The sequence below is a fragment of the Epinephelus moara genome, chromosome 9, assembly GCF_006386435.1.
Source record: "Epinephelus moara isolate mb chromosome 9, YSFRI_EMoa_1.0, whole genome shotgun sequence".
Taxonomy (NCBI): domain Eukaryota; kingdom Metazoa; phylum Chordata; class Actinopteri; order Perciformes; family Serranidae; genus Epinephelus; species Epinephelus moara.
In genome coordinates, this window is record NC_065514.1 from 2,073,324 (window position 1) to 2,095,425 (window position 22,102).

The 22,102-nt window shown below is 40.9% G+C and overlaps 2 protein-coding genes across 2 annotated transcripts in view; both read left to right on the forward strand.

The window, feature by feature from the left end:
• ttc28 (tetratricopeptide repeat domain 28) overlaps window positions 1-3,812 on the forward strand; it is a 14,664-nt gene extending 10,852 nt beyond the window's left edge. Inside the window, exons 10-12 of the mRNA XM_050053744.1 lie at window positions 1,241-1,348; window positions 1,421-2,066; window positions 2,160-3,812. Of these exons, the coding sequence (XP_049909701.1) occupies window positions 1,241-1,348; window positions 1,421-2,066; window positions 2,160-3,267 (1,862 nt within the window). The 3' untranslated portion in view covers window positions 3,268-3,812. The remainder of the gene's footprint in view (window positions 1-1,240; window positions 1,349-1,420; window positions 2,067-2,159) is intronic.
• A 2,748-nt stretch (window positions 3,813-6,560) lies between these two features.
• pitpnb (phosphatidylinositol transfer protein, beta) overlaps window positions 6,561-22,102 on the forward strand; it is a 35,941-nt gene continuing 20,399 nt past the window's right edge. The window contains exons 1-2 of the mRNA XM_050053922.1: window positions 6,561-6,630; window positions 20,148-20,178. Of these exons, the coding sequence (XP_049909879.1) occupies window positions 6,611-6,630; window positions 20,148-20,178 (51 nt within the window). The 5' untranslated portion in view covers window positions 6,561-6,610. The remainder of the gene's footprint in view (window positions 6,631-20,147; window positions 20,179-22,102) is intronic.

Here is a 22,102-nt window from a genome sequence, read left to right on the forward strand (position 1 = left end):
TGTATGTGTATACATTCAGTAGGCTATATCTTCAGTAGCTAGCTAGCTAACCCTACACTTTTCAGGGTTTGATTTTGGAACAGGGAAGAAACGTATATCTTTTTCCAACCTCTCCAGGTAACGAGTATCATTAATACACGACGTGCCCCAGGCACAACATTTAGCTCCAAATCCACAAAACCAGCCTGAAAATGAAGGAAATCTGAAACGTTGGAGCACAGCTGTGTTGCTGTCGGACCCTTGTGGGAGCTGCTACGCTAAGATTTGCCAGTCTGTGTTCGAGGGGCGGGACTAAGCGAAGGGTCAAGTAAGGGTTTAGTTTGCAAAGTCAGGATTGGCACACAAATACCATCTCCACCATGTATACTGTACACTTTTGGTACTTTAAGTATATTTTGATGTTGATACTTGTGTGCTTTTGCTTAAGTAAATTTTGAATGCAGGACTTTTACTTGTATTTTTACACTACAGTATTGCTGCTTTTACTCAAGTAAAAGATCTGAGTGCTTCTCACACCACTGGTCAAATCTTTATCTCTAAAGCAATGGTTTCCAATTGGTGGGTCAGGGTCCAAAAGTGGGTCCCAGGTTCTTTCTGAAGGGACCACAAGTGACTAGCAAACGTGTCAAGTTTGTAAATGACACGCTTTGTTTTGAAGAACAGTGAATTTTTGGCACAGAGCTTTTATTTTGAAGTGCTGGTTCCTGCTGTAGAGTGAGTGACTAACACATAGCTACTTGTCAGAGGCAGCAAGCTAGCTTGATGACATGGACAAACACAAGTATGACACTGAATGTGTTAAACTGTGAGGACCTTGAACTGATGTCTAAGGAGAAATCTGGACCCTGTGTCTGGACCAGTTGGGAACCACTGGTCTAAAGTGTCCAGTTATGGGCACCCTGGTAGAGTGTGTGCCCTGTATAGGCCAAGTTCTTAGTAGCGGCCTCAGGATAGAGTCTGACCTGCAGCATGTCATCCCTTCAATCTCTCCCCACTTTCATATCCATCTGTCCTATCAAAGAAAGCCAAAAAATATATATATATCCAAAGTATCCAGTTACTGTAGCTCTCAGATAAATGTAGTGGAGTAAAAGGCACAATATTTTCCTTCTGAAATGAACAGGAGTTAAAATTATAATTATATATATATTTATTGTCCACAAAGGTGGATATTTGTCTGGTACAAGCACCTCAAAATTCTGCATAAGTGCAATACTTAGTTACATTCTGTGTCTCTCAGGTTTCGATCTGTGTGAGGTGGGTCAGGAGGAGGTCGTGCTGAAGACTGGAAAACAGGCCAGCAGGCGCATCATGCACTTTGCCCTGCAGTCTCTTCTGGCGCTCTTTGGTGAGACTCATGCAGAACTTTTCAAACCTAAATCTTCGTCTCTGTCCCGCCCTAACGGTTCTCCTCTTTCAGACTCCACAGAGCTTCCAAAGCGGCTGAGCATGGACAGTTCCTCGTCCCTGGAGTCCCTGTCTTCCTCCCAGTCAGCCTCCCAGCCTCACTCCTTACCCCTCTCCTTTGGGTGCTACCCTCCTCAGCCCTCCTTCTTACCCCCGGTCTGCCCCGACAACCTCTCCTGCGACGCCATCTCCGTCTACAGCCTCAGCTCCCTCGCCTCCTCCCTCAGCTTCCTGTCCCGACCCGAGCCCGCGGGAAGTGACATCATCAGCCAGCGCTCATCACATCAGCCGGAGCTGGAGAGACCTCGAGGAGGAGGGGGGGGGCTATACACCTCGCACCGCCACTCAGGCGGCCTGGCGAGAGGTCGACTGACCAATCAGGGAGGAGGATTAGCAGGAGAAGGGGAGGAAGAGGAGTATGAAGGGTACTCCATTATCAGCAGTGAGCCGCTGGGACGAGGGAGGAGGGACTGTGACACGCTGCCACTTCCTGCGGGACACAGACACGGTAGAGGCGGTGCAGGCAGAGGGTCTGCAGGGGGTCATGGGTACCCGATTACAGTTTCCTCCAAAGGAAGCATCAGCACACCTACGTCTCCAATTAAAGCTCCGCCCCCGCCCCTCAACGTTCCCACAAGCCCCAAACCCAAACAGGAAATGTAAGTTCAGAGTTATTGTCAGAAAGATTGATGCTGTCCTTTCTAAAAATGCTCTGACTAGATAATTTGTAACTTTAATATTCTTATTTCCAGCTCATCTCCTCAGAGGACGGGCAAAGGAAAGGTCAGCAGCTCTGAGTCGGACCAGTCGAGCACGGAGACAGACAGCACGGTCAAGTCCCAGGAGGAGAGGACGGTGCCTGCGGGACAGTTGGATCCCCAGGAGCTGGCCCAGAAGATTTTGGAAGAGACCCAGAGCCACATGCAGGCTGTGGAGAGCCTGCAGAAAGCAAACAGAGGGAAGAAACCGAGGGGAACTGAGGGGAGAGAGGAGGCACGCGTCAGGCAGCCTTCTCTCTCAACTCCCTCAACCCCCACTTTGACTCCCAGCGGAGGAGCACGAGGCTTTCAGCCCTCTGAGACCAGTGCGTTCAGCAGACCTCCCAGCAGAGCCAGCCTAAAGGCGTGCTCCTCTCCTCTCTCCCTCTCCTGTCATCTGTCACCTCTATCCACCTCTGTTTCTACCCCTCCCCCAACTCGACCCAAACCTCCATCCCGCTCCTCGTCGCTGCAGAAAATCAGCTCCGGCTACAACAGCCCCGCTCACTCCTCTCCGTCTTTATCTCTCGCTGTGAAAGAGCACAGCTCACCTTTCCCCGCTGTCTCCTCAGATGTGCATGTGCAGGCTCAGCTCAAACTGAAATACCCTACCTCACCTTACACCGCCCACATCTCACCTTCCCACTCTCCTGCTGACAGCGCCCCGTCGCCAGCCCTTTCCTATTCCTCCACAGGATCCGTCTCAGCCTCCTCCAGCCCCGCGAACACTCCTGAACTCAGCCAGTCCAAACGGGACAACAAAGTCCAGGCCATTCATAACTTAAAAACCTTCTGGGCCAACGCCGGCCAGAAACACGAGGTGCCCTGCCCTGCCAGTTTACTCCGAGGTGGGAATAAAAAAATGAGTACAGTTCAGAAAGATGTTTTGGGTTTGCTTAATCTCTCACCTCGACATGATTCTGTTTGCAAAAACGGCGAGGGGTCTGAGGACGCTGGCGACAGACCGAACGGTCACCAAAAACTGGAGGCTAAACCTCCTCCGCCTCCTCCGTCTAACTCCAAAGGAGGCATCAAACTTCCCTCTGGGAACGGCTACAAGTTCCTCTCACCTGGACACTTTTTTCCATCCTCTAAATGTTGAGAGTTGCCATGTTTGTCCCTCTCCTCTGCTTCCTTCTTGGTGTTTGTACTATGACAGAAGCTGTCCGTTTGTCAGCTACACACGACATTTTTAGCAATACCTGCTGAAGACTAGGATAAAAAAGTACTGTTTGATACTGACGGTGATTTTACACGTCACCACTTTTTTGTGAAGGGATGTTTTAAATGTGATGACTGTGCCTTCTTCTGGGGAGAGCTGGAAGGACAAGATGACTCGTAGAGAAGTGTCGAGTCTCTGGCTTTAAATGTGTTTTCATGACTGACTAGAGAGCATGTGTGTCAATGCCTCCATGTACTGTACTCACAGCCTGTCGACTGAACGCCTGAGAAAAGGAGAACAATTTTACGTCAGCCTAAATGCTCGCTATGTTTGTGCAAGTTGACCTGAATTTGATTTATTGTGTAATAATTATTGTTAAATGTCATTATTATCGATGCTTATTGTCGTCATTTATTTTGTAAAGTAAGCTGTGTTTTCCAGTCGTTATTATACATTTTATAAAGACAATTAAAGGAGGACGTGAGGAAAACGTTTTGATATTTTTTATGGAGACTTGATTTCATGTGTGATGGTGACTTTATAATGTACAATGTTTGCAGCGGTGCCAGACTACGATTTAGAAATATCTCAGTTCTCAAGACAAATAAAAAATGATGCACCACCATGTTTTTACAATCAGACAAGTCAAACACTGGCTCTAGATAGGGACATTCACGTCTTTGTGTCGACCACCATGAAGAGAACGCTATCAAAACACACATTTTTTTAACATGAAACGTCTTTATTCAGTGTTTTTACTGGTTTAAATCAGCTGGTCTGTTTGTTTGGAGAGGAGGAGACCTCTGTGGATAATTCAGCTCCTGGTAAAAATCTCCTGAATGTCTAGTTCTTAAATTATCAGAGAAAAAAGATGTGCACACATGAACAGGTGCGAGGCGAAAACAGCCTGTCTCTGACATGCCAAACACATCAGAGAAACACTGATTTGTAGCATGAAGCTGCTTTATTCAGTGTTTTTACCAGGTTTAATCACCATTTATAAACATTGCGTGCACAAAACGAGGCCTGAATGAAGTGTGCGTCACTTGCCAAGGAAAAGTTGTGGTAAATAGAAACAGATTTGATAGGAGAGGCCTGGTTGTAGAAATTGTCGAGTATGTTTTTTGGCACACGCCATTTTTGGCTTTTGTCGGTACGTTCATTCATAGTATGGATCCTACACGCTGTTTTATAAATGAGATCCTGATCTGTTTGTCTTGGAGAGGAAGAGACTCTGGATCATTTGGCTGGAGAGAAAAAAGGTGAGCATACATTAGCAGGTGCTGGGCTAATACACACACACACACACACACATATATACATTCTCTGCTCTAGTCCATCTATGTCTTGTTCCAGTAGCCCATTTCTCATCAGGTTGGTTCCTCAACACCTGATGTGGATCCTATTGACAAAGGCAACGTCCGACCAGGTATGACTCTTGAGTTTGTGGTTTTAAGAAGGGTCCAGACTGGATATGTCTGTCGGTCTGTCTGTCGCTCGGTCGGTGGGTCTGTCTATCGGTCGGTCAGTGGGTCTGTCTGTCTGTCGGTCGGTCAGTGGGTCTGTCGGTCGGTCGGTCGGTCGGTCTGTCTGTCTGTCGGTCGGTCAGTGGGTCTGTCTGTCTATCGGTCGGTCGGTCTGTCTGTCTATCTGTCGGTCGGTCAGTGGGTCTGTCTATCGGTTGGTCGGTCTGTCTGTCTATCTGTCGGTCGGTGGGTCTGTCTGTCTGTCGGTCGGTCGGTCAGTGGGTCTGTCGGTCGGTCGGTGGGTCTGTCTGTCTGTTGGTCGGTCGGTGGGTCTGTCTGTCTATCTGTCGGTCGGTCTGTCTGTCTGTCTATCGGTCGGTGGGTCTGTCTGTCTATCTATTGGTCGGTCGGTCGGTCGGTGGGTCTGTCTGTCTATCTGTCGGTGGGTCTGTCTGTCTGTCTATCGGTCGGTGGGTCTGTCTGTCGGGTCTGTCTGTCTGTCTATCGGTCGGTGGGTCTGTCTGTCTATTGGTCGGTCGGTCGGTCGGTGGGTCTGTCTGTCTATCTGTCGGTGGGTCTGTCTGTCTATCTATTGGTCGGTCGGTGGGTCTGTCTGTCTATCTGTCGGTCGGTGGGTCTGTCTATCTGTCGGTCGGTGGGTCTGTCTGTCTATCGGTCCTTGGGTCTGTCTGTCTATCTATTGGTCAGTCGGTCGGTTGGTGGGTCTGTCTGTCTGTCTGTCTGTCGATATAGATAGATAGATAGATAGATAGATACAGAAATGAATATATAGACATTCTAAACAAAGAGGTACAGAACAATTGTCATACAACAAAACAACATTGTGCCAGATGTCTTACAAGTCCATTCATATCAAGCCCTTTCACAGTTCAAAGAAAATATTGTGCCATACTGCTCTGAGTTCAACAGGAAACCGGTTACGGGGTTTGGAGTCAGACCATTTGGATATGGAATTTACCAAGAATGATCAGAAACTGGGCGGCACAATGGAGCAGTGGTTAGCATTGTTGCCTCACATTGTCACAAGAGGGTTCCTGGTCCAAACCCAGGGTGGGGGAGCCCCCTTGTATGGAGTTTGCATGTTCTCCCTGTGTCAGCGTGGGTTTCCTCCAGGTGCTCCAGCTTCCTCCCACAGTCCAAAGACATGCAGGTTAATTGGTGACTCTAAATTGTCCGTAGGTGTGAATGTGAGTGTGAATGGTTGTCTGTCTCTATGTGTCAGCCCTGTGACCCCTTACAGGATAAATGGTTATTGAAAATGAATGAATGATCAGAAGTTGAATCCATCCCATCAAACACAAAATGTAACATCACATCGGACACTTTAATCTGTATATTTGTGCCCATTTTCCTGTTTATAAAGTCTCGCATATCTGTCCAAAATAAACCTGAATCATCACAGAGATTGTATAATTTATATTTAGCTAAAATCTTTTTTGACAGATACCTCTTCCACTTTATATTGATACAATATTTGTTTAAAATAGAAGATTTTTTTCTGGCATACTATATATAATATGGTAGTGTGGGAACTGCACGCACAGATAGATATTTGACATGCCTCCCCTTTATTGCACCTCCTCCTCCTCAATCATGAATATCGAACAGTCCCTAAAGGAGTTACTCCTCCATCAGTGTGTGTAGAGAACATGATGAATACAGCACATGAGCCAGTGTAACGGACAGTGGTGTGGATTTATCAGCCAATCAGATTCCTCCTGGAGGGCGGAACGAACTTGTTGATAATTCTATCTGGTGTCCACTCCCAGTGCGCAGGCGCAGCCCGGGTGACGAAGATGGTGCTCATCAAGGAATAGTGAGTCTGAAGTGCTTTTTAAAAAACGTCTTTTGCTTCATTTAGAGGCTCGTTTTCATCCATGTTAGAGCTCGTTACTGAGGAGGGAACATGTGTGTGTCGTCTGGTGCGGTGTGTCGCTGCATCTGACCGGGCTGTAGCCCGTTAGCAGGCGGCTTTGAGCGGGGTGGATCAGGACGTGGATAACGGGACACACCGGTCTTTTTTAGGCGTTGCTAGTGTAAGCTAACGTTAGCCGCTGAGTGGTAGCAGCACAGGGGATAATTAGCTTCTTAATGAAAATGAGTTACATAAAAAGGCTGCGCTGCTTGCTCACAGATAATTTACACATTAATTTAATTAGCATGACTTCTGTGGGTGGATATATATTGAACATGAAGCGGTTAGCAGCGTGTTATAGGTGTAAAGTGCCGTAATGTTAAGCTTTGGTCCCGTGAGTGACAGATTAAGGTTCCGTCCTCCGTCGGATTTACCATTAATGCTAGCTGAGGCTAAGTTAGCATTAGCAGCCGGCTAGCTGCTAGCATGACAGTTAGCACACACTGAGTGCATTTGTAAAGCATTTAACACTAGCTAACTGCTAGGTTAATGCAGGAGACATTATCATAGCATTGAGAAATAGTTTGGCAGTATTTTGCTCCAATATTAGCTAACTCCACACTGCAGTTGTACCCTTCAAGCTAGCTTGAGGTTATAACTACTTTGCTGTTACTTTGTTGGCGCTAGCATTACAGTTAGCCCTTTAACTGGGCGGCTAATACCAACATAAGCTGCACGTTTGACACGATTATTCACCAGGTTTCAACCTATAAATATGCTGTGTTTAAACTGTGATGTGGTCTTTAATATTCCCATTTTCCTCAGCAAAGCTAGCTAGCTGTAACTGTGTGGCTAACCTGTATCCGCTCCAGATAACGGTACCTGTTGTAGCTATGGGATGTTAAGCTAGCCTTGGTTAACCCACTTCCCTGTGTTGTGATCAGCTGAAGCATTGACTTAAATCACAGCAGGAAAATCTGCACCACATTTCCTGCTTTATTACACGCTTTTCAGACCACAGATTGATGCAGCAATGTTTCGGTTTTAATCTAATCTGAGGTATCATCGTTTGCATGGTTTCTGTTCTGCTTTATAACACATATTAGGTGCAGATGTGGAAATAGTACTTAGATATTGTTATTTAAGATAGCGCGTTAATACCACAGTATCACCACAAGAAACCCCCAAATGAACTCATTAGACAGAATGGTCGATTTCAGCATCATAAATGTTTTATTATTGGATATTATTAGTGATGCATTCATGTGGTAAAGGTGGAGCTAGTTTTGAATGCTTTATATGCTGCTGGGTGGCTGCATCTTTAATACTATATTGGCAACACACTCTATGAAGACCAGCAAAGAAAGTGTTACAGATATATTTGTTGAGGATATTTTTTGTATTAAAGATATGAGCCTGTTCAGTGACTAGTAATTACATGTATGAGATACATGTAGTGGAGTAAAAAGACAGTATTGCTCTCTGTAATGTGGAGTAGAGGAAGTGTCATAAAATGGAAACACTCAATTAAAGTACAAGTATCTCAAAATTGTACAAAAGTACTTGAGTAAATGTGCTCAGTTACTTTCCACCTCTGCTCCCCTTTTATTCCCTTGTGCAGTAGTGCTAAATTCAAGAAAAATCTGCACCATATTACATGCTTTATTTCATGCATCTCAGACAACAGATTGATGCAGTTTGGTCTGCGGTATCATCATTTGCATGCAATTTATTCTGTTTAACAAGACATACTACATGTAGTGGTGGTAGAAGTTCTCAAATCTTTTACTTAAGAAAAGATACCACAGTGTAGAAGCACTTTGTCACAAGTAGAAGTCCAAGTACCAAAAGTAAAAGTATTCATTATGATGAGTGGCCCATTTCAGAATCATAAATACTCTACTATCGGATTATGTAAGTGATGCATTAGTGTGTTCATCACTTTAATGTTGCATCTTGTAAACCTGCAGCTCATATTAATTACTTTTTATGGGGTGCCCAGTAGCTCACCTGTGGAGGAGGTGCCCCGTGTACAAAGGTGATGTCCTTGCTGCAGCGGCCGTGGGTTTGATTCAGATTATCAGCCTTTTGCTGCATGTCGTCCCGTCTCTCTCCCACTTTCACGCTGAATTTGTCCAATCTAATAAAAGCATTTTATTGCCTTCGTGCCATAAAAGAATAATCTTTATAATAGTTTTTATTCTGACGTGTAGCTTTATCTAGATATCTATTCCATTTGTTGATTTGCATTATTTTGAATCTGTAACGTAGTAATTGAGTTTATCAGATAAATGTATTGAAGTAAAGGACAATATTTCTCTCTGTAATGTGGAGTAGAAGAATAAAGTATCATAAAATGGAAATACTCAATTAGTACCTCAAAAGCAGTAGATGTACTGTACTTTCCACAGCTGCTCTCCTTCTGTTCTCTTGTGCAGAAGTGCTAAATTAAGTCACTGCAGGAAAAATCTGCAGCACATTTTATGCTGTATTACATGCTTCTCAGACAACAGATTGATGCAGCAAAGTTTTGGTCTCAGTTTAATATGAGGTATTATCATTTGCATGCTATTTACTCCGCATTATAAACCATACCACATGTAGTGGAGGAAGAAGAAGTCAGATGTTTTTACTTAACATTAAGTATCAATAAAACAGTGTAGGAATACTGTTACAAGTAGTAAGTGGTGCATTTGTGCACACATCACTTTATGTTGCAGCTGGTAAAGCTGGAGCTCATTGTGACGACTTCATATACTGATGCATAGCTTTGATGTTGATATTTTGTATTAATCTGAATCTGTAAAACTTTTAATTCAAATTATTAGATGAATATTGAGGAGTAGAAGTTTAAAGTATCATAAAATAAATGGAAATACTCAAAGTCCAAGTTCCTCAAAATCATACTAAAGTACTTGAGTAAATGTGCTCAGTTACTGTCCTCCCCTGCTCCCCTGTGTTCACTGGTGCAGTCGTGCCAAAGAGGAACACCACCTAAATTAAGAATACCAGTATGTTCTTTCCATGGCCTTGTAAAGTTTAATCAGTATTTGTGAACATGAGCGACTCTCTGTCAAAGCCAGAAACCAGAGAAGTGAGTCTCAAACTGTGATGTCATAGGGTGTAAAGTCTGGAGCTGCTTTGTAGACAATGAGTGGGGGACTGATTTTGTGGACCCACAGTGTGTTTGTTGTCTTTTTTTATTCCCGAATAAGCTTTATCACACTGTGGTGTTCTCAGTCCTGTAACAGAAAATGTCCCAGAACGTTCTCCTGAGCGCTCTCAGTCTCATCTAGACATCTTTCCCGATTCACTGTCTGTGGAGCAGCTCCTGACTTTATACCCTGTGACATCACACATTTCACATTTGAGTTTCAGCACTTTAGTTTTGGATTTGAGAGAGAGTTGATCATGTTCACTTCGATTTTTTGGACTGTCCTTGATCATTACAATAACATGTATGAATTTAAAAATGGCCGTCGTTCCCCTTTAAATCACAGCAGGAAGAAATCCGCGTAGCATGACCTGCTCTTCAAACTACAGATAGATGTTAAGTTTTGGTTAGTTTAATCTGAGCTACAGATACAGAAAACCTTTATTTATCCCCGAAGGGCAATTCAGTTCCTACAGTCCACCGACAACACATAAAACATTCACACAACATGATTTACAGTAGGTGTCAGAGGGAGCATGACATGAAGGAACCCTAACAACTACTGCTTAAAACAGAAGCGCCTCAATATATTTCATCAATGAGTTCCAAGAATCAGAGATAAATAAATAAAAATAGAGCCAAATAGGCCTATTGCACATAGCAGATACTGCAGTCACAGTGACCCTGCATTCAGCAGCTTGACAGCAGAAGGAATGAATGACTTTGAATATCTGTTAGTCTTCCTCGGAGGCTGCAGATAACGTCGCCCTGATGGCATTAGGGTGAATTCTCCACCCAAGACATGATCTTGATTTATTATGTTTTTTGCCTTTTGGAGGACACGTTCCTCCCAGAGAGAGTTCAAGTCTGATCATTTTGTGCCAACAGTTTTGGAGCAGACTTTTACAATGTTGTTTAGGTTGTTCCTGTCTTTCACTGTCAGACTGCTGAACCAACAAATGAAAGAAAAAGTAAGGAGACTCTCAATATAAGACAGATACAGTACACAGAATAGGTTTTGAAACACTGAAAGAGGAGATCCTCCGCAGTAAATTAATCCTCTGATGGCCCGTTTAACAACTTAGTGTGTGTTTATATCAAACTTAAGTTGCGAGTCAAATACAGTGCCCAAATATTTGTATGAGTTGACAATCTCAACGTCCTCACCGTGAATAAAGCTGGCCGTGGTGTTGGCTTTATTTTTTCTAAAATTAATGACCAGTTCCTTGGTTTTTACAACATTTAGATCAAGGAAACTGTCTTCACACCACTTAACAAAATCAGAAAGTGCATGTCCATGGTCTGATGCTGCTCCCTGGAGAAGTGTCAGCGGAGCGGTGTCATCCGAGAATTTAACGAGGAAACTGTCCTCTTTAAAGGACCTGTAGCTATCTGTGTATAAGATGAAAAGCAACGGTGAAAGGACGCAACCCTGCGGGGAACCTGTGTTGGAAACTAGAGTTTTTGATACGATACCAATAACAAAAACCTGTTGTGTCCTGTCTGTTAAAAAATTTATAAACAGGTTTAAAAGTTGGTCAGGCAAGTTAAAACAAGAAGCAAGCCTCTCGATTAAAATATGGGGCTGCATCTTATTAAAAGCGGAGCAGAAGTCAGCTAATAAAAGTCTAACATGGGAGTTGGATTTCTCCAGGTGTTTATAGACTTTATCCAAGATAAAAAAGCTATCGTCATTTGCATTTATTCTGCTTTGTAAGACGTACGTGTCCAAAAAAATATGTCTTTTTATAGCTGCAACAGGCATGGAGTGTTTCTAGAGCTGAGATATCTTTGCATATTAATAACTATAATAACACGTACAGCACTTTAAGTAACAAAGTACACCCAGATAGACGACGTAAACTAATAAATAAAATGAATATGATCGTGGTCAGTAATCAGTTAAAAACTATTCATTTGTAGCTCAGATGATGCAGAATAATTTCCCCACAATCTTGCAAACAAATCTTGCTCACAATATCATCAATAAGCAAAGAGATGTTCCTGTCAGATCACGTCTTTACATGTTCCAGATGTCATAACAGTTCAGAATATTTTGACTCATTAACAACTATCAGTTCATATCCTTTGTTTAAAAGGAGGTCAAAGATACAATTGTGATCTGAAACAAGACCTGGGCGTAGACTGTGTGAGAGTGTGTAGGCCTGTATGTTAAGGAGAGGAATTAATTTGCTTTTTCATGGCGTCCATATAAACATCTGGAAGAGAGCTGTGTCATAGCACCGTGGTTATCTGTGTGGTGGCATTATTAGTGATGCCTCGGTAGGATGTTGTCGTCCATATCTACAGCCTGTATCTATCCTGGAGTTTCCTCATAAAGGAGAACACTACGATATGAAAAGCTGTGCAGTAAATATTAGTTTGGGGGAGTTGGAATGTTTGTTTTTTTAGTACCAGATGTTAAATCAATTTCAGGGTAATTTTTTATCCTGTGCAGTGTCTTAAACGCAGTGTTTATCAGTTCAGTTCAGTTCAGCACCAAATCAACTGGGATTACTCGTGCTCTCCTGGGCTGAAAGGATCTTGCAAACATTTTACAATAAAGTGCATTTTAAGAAGGATCAATTGCAGTTTGCAGGTAGCACCCTGCTAACCTACTAACCTGTCCTGTAAGATTCACCACTTACATAATAATGTCAGAGCGAGTCGTTATCACAGTTGTAAAACTCAACTTTGCTCACAGATAAACATCAGGCTGTACATGCATTCTTCAAATTTGGCACAAATGTTCACTTTCATGCTCATGCACTCAAAGATTAACTGATTAGTTTTTGGTGGTCATAGGTCAAGGTTACTCTTATCTTGTCTGTCTCGTTGTGAACACGATATCTTAAGAATGTCTTAAAAGAATTTCTTCAAATTTGGCACAAATGTCCACCTGGACTCGAGGATGACCTGATTAGATTTTAGTGGTTAAAGATTAAGGTCATTGTGACCTTAGACCCATCTCATTCTAGTGAACACAGTGTCTCAAGAACAGCTTGAGAGAATTTCTTGGAATTTGGCACAAACATCTACTTGGATTCAATCAAGAACTGATTAGATTTTGGTGGTCGTAGGTCAAGGCCAGTGTCACCTTATTGTTCTCATTCTTATGAATGCAGTATCTCAAGAATAGCTTAAGAGAATTTATTAAAATTTGGCACAAACATCTACTTGGATTCAGTCATGAACTGAATAGATTTGGTGATCAGAGGTCAAAGGTCACTGTCACCTTGCATCCATCTCATTCTTGTGAAGGCAATATCTCAAGAACAGCTTGAGGGAATTTCTTCAAATTTGGCACAAACGTCCCTTTGGACCGAAGAATAAATTGATTCAAATTTGGTGGTCAAACGTCAAGGTCACTGTGACCTCGTAAAACATGTTTTTGGCCATAACTCAAGAATTCTTGTGTGAATTATGACCAAATCTTCCACAAACATCTAGTAGGGTTTAATGTAGAGGTGAGACTCACCAGATGATCTACAATAAGATATTATCACAATATTTAGGTCACAATACAATATTATTGCGATTGTAAATATGTTGCCATATGCTGAGTATTGCGATAAGATATATTGTGATTGATTATCTTTTTCATCTGTTAATTATGTCCACAAAGATAAAGTTTTCAGTCTGCAGCAAAATGTATCTGTTGGACTGAAATCAACCAGTACCTGTGCTGCAGGTGTGTGTGGCTCCTTCAGTGGGCTTAGACTTGATCTTACATAACTACAGGTCACCTGAAGTACAAGACCAGTTGACCTGTGGTGCTCTGGTCAGCCTTTGTCGAATACTTTTGCCCTTTATAATCCACCGAAGCTATTTCCAGTGCTCTCTGTCTCTGCTGCAGCTGTTCTGTATCCATAAGTGACTGTTAGCGAGTGTAAACACTGTTAATTTGGGTATGTAATGAATGCATGAGGCTGAATACTAAGGATGCAAATTGCTGGGATTTCTTTGTGTCACTGGCCACGTTGGTATACGTGTTTTCCCAGCACAACACAATGGCTTTCTTACCAGGGAATAATCAATACCTGATTAATCATTAACACACCTGTAGGCTGAGGAGAGCTGTATGCTTTATGGTGTCAACATAAGCAGATAACAGATTTTTTTGTCTCAAATTTGTGTTTGTCACGGTCGCATTTGATCTCATGTAGAAGCAAAACACAGTGTTTTCCATCAATAATTGTTCCCCTTCTTTAGCCGGTAGAATGATGCTACAGCACCTCTAATGAAAACTGCAGTGAATATTATTGGGAAAATGATGGAGGCGAGCGAACCACTGATGGTTTCACTGATGAGCTCCTCATCTGGCGCTGAAATCTAATCTATTCAGGGAAATTAACAGGTGTGTAGACTTCAGCTCTCAGCTCGTCATGGCACTGGATTTAAACCCCTCTGGTGTAACGTGCTCAATGTGCCTGATTCATCTATGACACAATCTCCTGCAGGGGATGCTTTTGTACATTTTGCCAGAGCCAACATGTTAATTTCTCTCTGGTACAAAAGCCACACACCCCAGTACGTGCCAGAACCACACACACACACACACACACACACTGCTCTCTGCCTTTGTTTTTCCAGTTGTGCTGCTACATTGTTCCTCCAGTTACACGACTGTGTCTTTGAAAATTTAATTAATCGTGACAGGTTATATTTATGCGTGATGAAGAAGTCTTTGTGGAGCACACACATTATGTCCCTGGAAAGTCTCTGCTGTAGAGAAATAGAAGATGGTGTATGGCATGTACAGTATGAGCTGGGAGACAAAAAAAGTGATAATCTTGAAGATTTCATGTAAGTAAAGCTAAGTCATGCTAAGTCACGATCTATAGCTGAGTGAGGTCACACTGCAGAGATTGAGCCCTAATGTTGTGTTCACACCAGGTGTGAGTGAAACGATATGGCACCAGTGAATTACATGTAAACTCAATGTAAAGACACGGCAAATTCCCGCCGGGCAGCACAATGGACGCGACATGAAATACAGGTATTAAGCAGCATGAATGAAGCCAGTAGTGTGAATTTTTTTATTTTTTTTTAGTTTAAAAATCTAACCAATTTGCATCGCGACAGCCAATCAGTGTTGAGATCCTGCAGGGACGTATGATACCAGCAGAACTCTATTTATCAATTCAGCGATTTCACACGCTTGTGTGGAACAGAAGGGGAGACATTTGGTAATAAATATTTAAACTTCTGATAAATCTTTATAAATGTCAGGCTTAAAATAACTTCAGATTAGGCCCAACCCACTTTTGATTTAAACTCAACCCACTTCTGGCACAGACTCTGCCCACTACGAGTACAGATACAGATAATTTAGGCAAGGCAAGGCAATTTTATTTATATAGCACCATTCATACACAAGGCAATTCAATGTGCTTTACAAGAGAAATACATTAAAAACAATAGATCATTAAAAACAAGAGCTAAAAGCAAGACAATAAATAGTTAAAAACAGTGCAGAAAATGCATTTAAAAAGCAAACATAAAGCAAAAGCAACAGCAGACAAATATAAAAACAATAGCTACAGATTATCCTAACAATAAGTTACATATCTAGTTCACTGGTAAGCTGCAGTAAATAGTAATGTTTTAAGCCCTGATTTAAATGAGTTGACAGTTTCAGCCGACCTCAGATATTCTGGAAGTTTGTTCCACAGGCGGGGAGCATAGAAACTAAAGGCTGCTTCACCTTGTTTGGTTTTGATCCTGGGAACACTGAGTAAACCTGTTCCAGATGATCTGAGGGGTCTGGATGCTTCATAACGTACAAGTATATCAGAGATGTATTTAGGCCCGAGACCATTTAGTGCTTTATAGACAAGTAACAAGATTTTAAAGTCTATCCTTTGACACACAGGAAGCCAGTGCAGTGACTTAAGCACTGGTGTAATGTGCTCCACTCTCTTGGTGTTGGTGAGGACTCTGGCAGCAGCGTTCTGGACGAGCTGCAGTTGTCTGATTGATTTTTTACTCAGGCCTGTGAAGACACCGTTACAATAGTCCAGCCTGCTGAAAATGAAAGCATGAACAAGTTTTCTGTATCTTGTTTAGACAGAAATTCTTTTATTCTTGCTATGTTTTTAAGGTGGTAGTAGGCTGATTTAGTAATTGTCTTTATCTTGTTGAACAGTTACAGATAATGTTGTACTTGCTCATCCCTGGTGTTATACATCTCGCAGCAGTGGTTGGTCCACTAGAGATTGTAGGCAGAGCTAACGCCACAGTCTTCAACTCACGTGTGTGTGTGAAGTGGTGTACTTTTTTTAGTTTTGTTGCAACTGACGTCACACAGGTAACAGTGTTAGCTAGACTTGCATCGATTTATCGGCAGTGCTCGGAATTAGGCTGGCTTTCACATGATCGGCTATGACCTGCGACCGGCCGGTCAGTCTAAAATATGCCGATTTAAAACAGCGGTCAAATTCCCGGCGCGCCGCATGAGTGACATTGTGTAACATCAGCAGCGCGCACACACGCACATGTGCAACTCACGGCTTGGGCGATGTGAGGAAGTGAAACATGGGCAGCTTCTCACCTTAACCATTCACACACACACATCAAAAGAGAGAAGAAGAAAGTTGTTAATTGTCTGTGTTAAACTGAACGGTGGAGCTCTCACTGCTGCACTGTGCCGCTTGAAACTGACGAGGCGCGTGTCCGTGCGCTTACTGGCGGGCGCGTCCTGAAGACCTGTGTGAATTTTCCACAGGAGATATTTTTACTTTTTTGTCTATTCAAGAAATTACCCACAAACGCTCTACACCAAGAAATATTATTTTATTTATCCATGTTTTTATTCATGTATGCCTTTCTTACTTATTTATTTTATTACTGTACCTGGAGTTATATTTGAGCAAAGAGGAAAATGATTCTTAACAGGTTAAGAAACATGTCACTGTTTTTGTTTGTTTTTTTGAGATGATTATTGAAAAGCTGGTTGTGTCTTGGTTAAAAGTTTCTATTAAAGCAAAGATAGAAAATATTGCAATATCTTGTGTGCTGTAAAGTGGTTTGAAAAAAATGAAATCGGAATCGGCCGTCTAAACACTCTGCAAATTGGAAATCGGTATCGGCCCTAAAAATTGCAGTCTGTGCAAGTCTAGTGTTAGCGTCACTGTGAAGTGAGATCCAAGAAAAACCCCGCAGTTAACGCCATAGGTGCTGCCAAAGATAACAAGACAGAGATCTTTAAGATTCTAACATCAGTTTTCAGTCGTTGCATCTAAAATCACATGATTAGCTGCTCTGTTAGCATGCAGGTTGCAGTAGCATTAGCCATAATAGCTAGGAAAAAAAATACTTTGTAAGATGGTTCGCCTGTTACTTACAGTTCACTGGGGATTTGTCGGGCTGGTTGTAGATTTGTGATACAGCAGTTTTCTTTGGCGTATCTGGGATTGAATTTTTTCAGGGGTCATCTTTCTTAATTTTGAAACTGTTCCAAACACTTGAGTTTTTAGACATCTTAGCGCATCTGTACGTTTAAGTCACAAAAAGTGTAAATGTCCTTGTCTGAGAATGACTAACAATTAATGTTGATGCAGATCAAATTCAGTTGGATTATTTCTTATTTTGTGAGCTAGTTTTGAGGGATAATGGTGAGGAAAACTAAGCATTCGAATACTGATTTGGACATCTATTACATTTGGGTCAGCCCTAGGAACTTTAAGGATGTTTTCTATTTCTAGTATTAATCATCTTCAGATTATTTAATATTTTTCTCAGATACTTGATAAATCATTTAGTTGTGAAATACAGTAAAATGCTTGTGATAATTTCCTGAAGCTCACAACGTCTTCGGATTTTTTGTTTTGTTTGACAAACTGGATGGTTTCAGTTACAAGGACATTAAACACAGAAAATCCTGACAGTTAAGAAGAAATCAATGAATTTCTGGCTTTTTTTTTGACAGAAATAAATAACCCAAACCCCGTAATTATAACTATCAATTACATACCCAAATATTTTCTATTGATCACAAGTTCTGTAATGAGTAGTTTTGTCTTGCAGTACCTGTTACCCTTTGGATCATTTATAGCAGTGGTGCAGTGGAGAGTATACTCAGGTATTTGGGGTATACCCATCAGCCAAGAGGGAATTTAATTGGAATATAAAAGAGTATACCCACTTCCTGCTTGGTACCTACCCATCTACTAAGGACTGGGTAATATATTTATATTAAAAGGATATGCTGACATAAGACGAGTAGATATCTTCTTAGATTTTGGATATCATAATATTGTAAGTGTTGTCCTTTCCCTAGTTATAAAGGCTGCATTACAGTAACGTGATGTACATTTTTTAAAGTACCAGACTGTTGTAGCTGTTCTATTATTTGCCTTTACCCAATTTATCAAAAATCTAATTGCATGAATATTTTGTGAAAGCATCAAAAGTCAACCCTAAATTATCGCTGCAATATTTATGTCGAGGCATTTGGTATTGTTCCATATCACTCAGCCTTAATTTGTATAATATATTCTCTGTCTCAGTTAATTCTCTTGGCTATACATACAGTGTGTAATTGCTTTAATTTGTTTACATTTTCAACCCTCTGGTTGAGGGACTTTCTGCCCTGAGTTTAGCCTGTCAGCTTATTTTTAGCCTCCAGCGAGCTTCATCCATCAGTTTATGTTTAGGTTAAGGGTGGAGTGCTGAATCTGCCAATCTTTGCACAGGATTTGTATGAGTTGTGAGCGAAGGAGGAGGAGGAGGAGGAGGAGGAGGAGGAGGAGGAGGAGCTGCCAGGGAGGGCAGGAAACCATCAGGAAGAAAGTCCCTTTTTACTGTGTGTCCATTCAGTCAATTGTCTCATTCCATAATTAAGCTGTGATATCTAAATCTAGGCTGTGTGTGATTAACACCTGGTTATGCTCCGTGTCTGTTTGTAGCTGTGAGTTATTTACTTCATGTATGTTGTGTTCAGGAAGAGGTACATGTCTTTTCTTTGCTTCATTATGAACTGGACAGTATAAACTACAGTGGCACCACCCAAAACTAAATGAAGCGTGCCAACTGGACCGTATGTTGGGCAAGTGGGCAAAAATGCATACGTTACAGTAGGAGGAGAAGTGTGTGTGTGATGGGAGAGGGATGTGCAGTAATTTGGTGTAGGGCATCTGTGCAACACTTGGGTTTAGGTCACTAAAATATAGATATGAATGTGTGTGTGTGTGTGATCATGAGAATGACGTGATGAGCGAGTGTGTACACATTTATGTGCTGCGTTGTTTAACATACGATGACAGTAGAAGGATCTATCTATACTCTTGGGGTGTGTGGATTTGGGGGTGATACTGTATGTTAATTGTACATGTGTGTGGCCGTGTTGCCTGTGTTCCCTCAAATGTCCGAGACAGATGGCGCCTAAGGGAGACAATGAATGTTTTCAAGCGTTGGATAGTTGTAAATGCTTATTATCCTGATAACAGTGTTTTTTATTTAATTAATGTGGATTAGCGATGCACGATATTTGATTTTTTTCGCCAATATTGTAAAACAGCTCATGCCAATAATTGATACCGATATCAATATATCCATTTTTTTCCCCACCTAATTATAGTGATCGTCAAATCTCTTCTGTCGTGGAATTAACATCATATTATACATGCATACTCTTATCATGACGGCCCACCAGCAGGTGGAGACATGAAATACAATGCCTTTCAGTGTATGCAATATTTATTCAATGGGCAAAATAAAAACAAGCATGTTAGCAGATTCCAGTAGTTCATTTTAAAGCCAATGACGTGCTGATATTATTATGTATCCCTAATGTAGATACTGTCATGGTTTTAGGAACTCCTTGTGCATCAATTCACGTTTCATTTTCTTGTGTATCTCTGCAGTATGGTAATATGGTCACTCCTGCTGTCTAACTGACCCTCTGGTCTTCAGCTACAAGGATGCTGTGTGATCATGCTGCAGCTACGACCATGTGCCGTCTCCAAATGACATACTTTTGGGGACTAAAGCAGAGTTTTAACATTCAGACTGCGAGGCAGATTTTCCTCTTTTAGCTCAGAGCCAGTTCATTTTTTCCCCAAAGATGGTCAGAGTAAAGTTTATCCCCAGCGTCGAGCCTTTGTCCGGTCACTCTGTGCCAGTCATGCTTCCACAGATTGTGATGTTGGTGTTCCTGTGCTCAGGCACTGATACAAAGAAGAGGGTGTTATAAAATCTTTAACATTTGATCATCTTTTCCAGCACTTTACTTGTGTATTTACGCACAAATGTGTTAAACTTGTTTGTTTCTCTCTCTCTCTCCATTTCCTGCCCCACCTCGCCCTTGTTTCCTCTCCCTCAGCCGTGTAGTGTTGCCAGTCTCTGTGGAAGAGGTGAGTAATCATTACCTCCGTGCCCTCGCAGATACATCACAAGTTGTTTAGAGCAAACACACTTTGAGTCCAGTGTTCCTCAGACAGCACACTGTATATTACAGCAGCAGCATGTTGGAATAGTTTGTGTTTATTTCCTCCTGAACGCTCATCTCAGGCTTTCATCTGGGGCACATGCCAGGACAACATGGCCTTTGTTAGAGCGCCCTGGTGTTGGTGTGTGTGTCAGGCTGGTGTTGGTGTGTGTGTCAGGCTGGTGCTGCTGTGTGTGTCAGGCTGGTGTTGGTGTTTGCACAGAGAGCTGGATGGGAGCTGGAGCTCAGCCTTTAAAACTCCAGTCTCTCTTGTCGTCTTCCTTTTAATGGGAATCACTTTTTGTGCTGGTTTTCTGTGAAGTTGTGCTCAGAAATAGCCTGTTTGCTTCAGTGAGCCCAGACCTCAGTGTGATGCCCAGTGACATCATACATTGGCCCTGTTTCACAGCCCGCTATTAGAGAAAAAAAACATTGTGGTGGGCAGTTAGAGCTTTTAGATTTTATGAGAAATAACAGTTTTGTTGTTGTTAGTTTGTGGGTTTTCTGTAGATTGTATGGAGGATGAAAAATGAGGCCCAGTGTGCAGAATTCAGAGGCAGCTATTGGCAGAAATGATGTATAACACCCATAACTATCTTTTCTTTAGTGTATAATCACCTGAAAATAAGACTAGTTGGGTTTTCTTTACCTCAGAATGAGCTGTTTATATCTACATACAAAGTGGGTCCTCTTTCACAGAGTCGGCCATGTTGTTTCTACGGTAGCCCAGAGCAGTCAAAGCAAATACTGGCTCGAAGTCTCAGCTCTACAACCTCACTGCTCACTGCCACTTAATTCTACATACAATAAATACATAAACAATTGTGTACATAAATTAATAAATAAATATGATAATAAATAAATATTGACATAAAAGACTAAACAGATAAATGTTAAAATGAATAAATAATTTAATAAATGCATCAATAAATGAATGAAAGTAGATAAATAAACATAACATGAATATTTTAAAATCTATTTCCACATTTTTGTACAACTACATTTATTTATTTCTGTGTTTCGGTCAGCATATATTTCTGCATTTATGTATTTATTTTTTTGTTTTTTTATTTATTTGTTTATGCATTTTGTTTTTGTATTTATTTCAGCATTTATTTCTGTATTTATATTTTATTTCTATATTTATTTAGACATTTATTTCTGTATTTATTTTAGCATATATTTCTGCATTTATTTATTTATTCCTATATTTATTCAGATAATTATTTATATATTTATTTAGACATTTATTTCTGTATTTATTTTAGCATATATTTCTGCATTTATTTATTTATTTCTGTATTTATTTAGACATTTATTTCTGTATTTATTTATTTATTTATTCCTATATTTATTCAGATAACTATTTCTATATTTATTTAGACATTTATTTCTGTATTTATTTTAGCATATATTTCTGCATTTATTTATTTATTCCTATATTTATTTAGACATTTATTTTTGTATTTATTTTAGCATTTATCATTGCAATTATTTATTTATTCCTATATTTATTCAGCTGTTTATTCCTATATTTATTTAAACATTTATTTCTGGATTTATTTCAGCATTCAATTATGTATTTATTTATTTGTTCCTACATTTATTTATTTCTGGATTTATTTATTTATTTATTTATTTATTCAGTATTTATTTATATATCTATTTCCTTATTTATTATTCCTGTATTATTTTCTCTTTTTATTTATTTCTGTATTTCTGTATTTATTTGTTGATTTATCTTAAGTCATTTTTGGTCCTCCATAAGAAAGCATCAGCACATTCCTTATCAGGGGTTTAAAGTTTATTATGAAAACCAGTTAGGATGTCATTCTTATAGACTGTAGAGA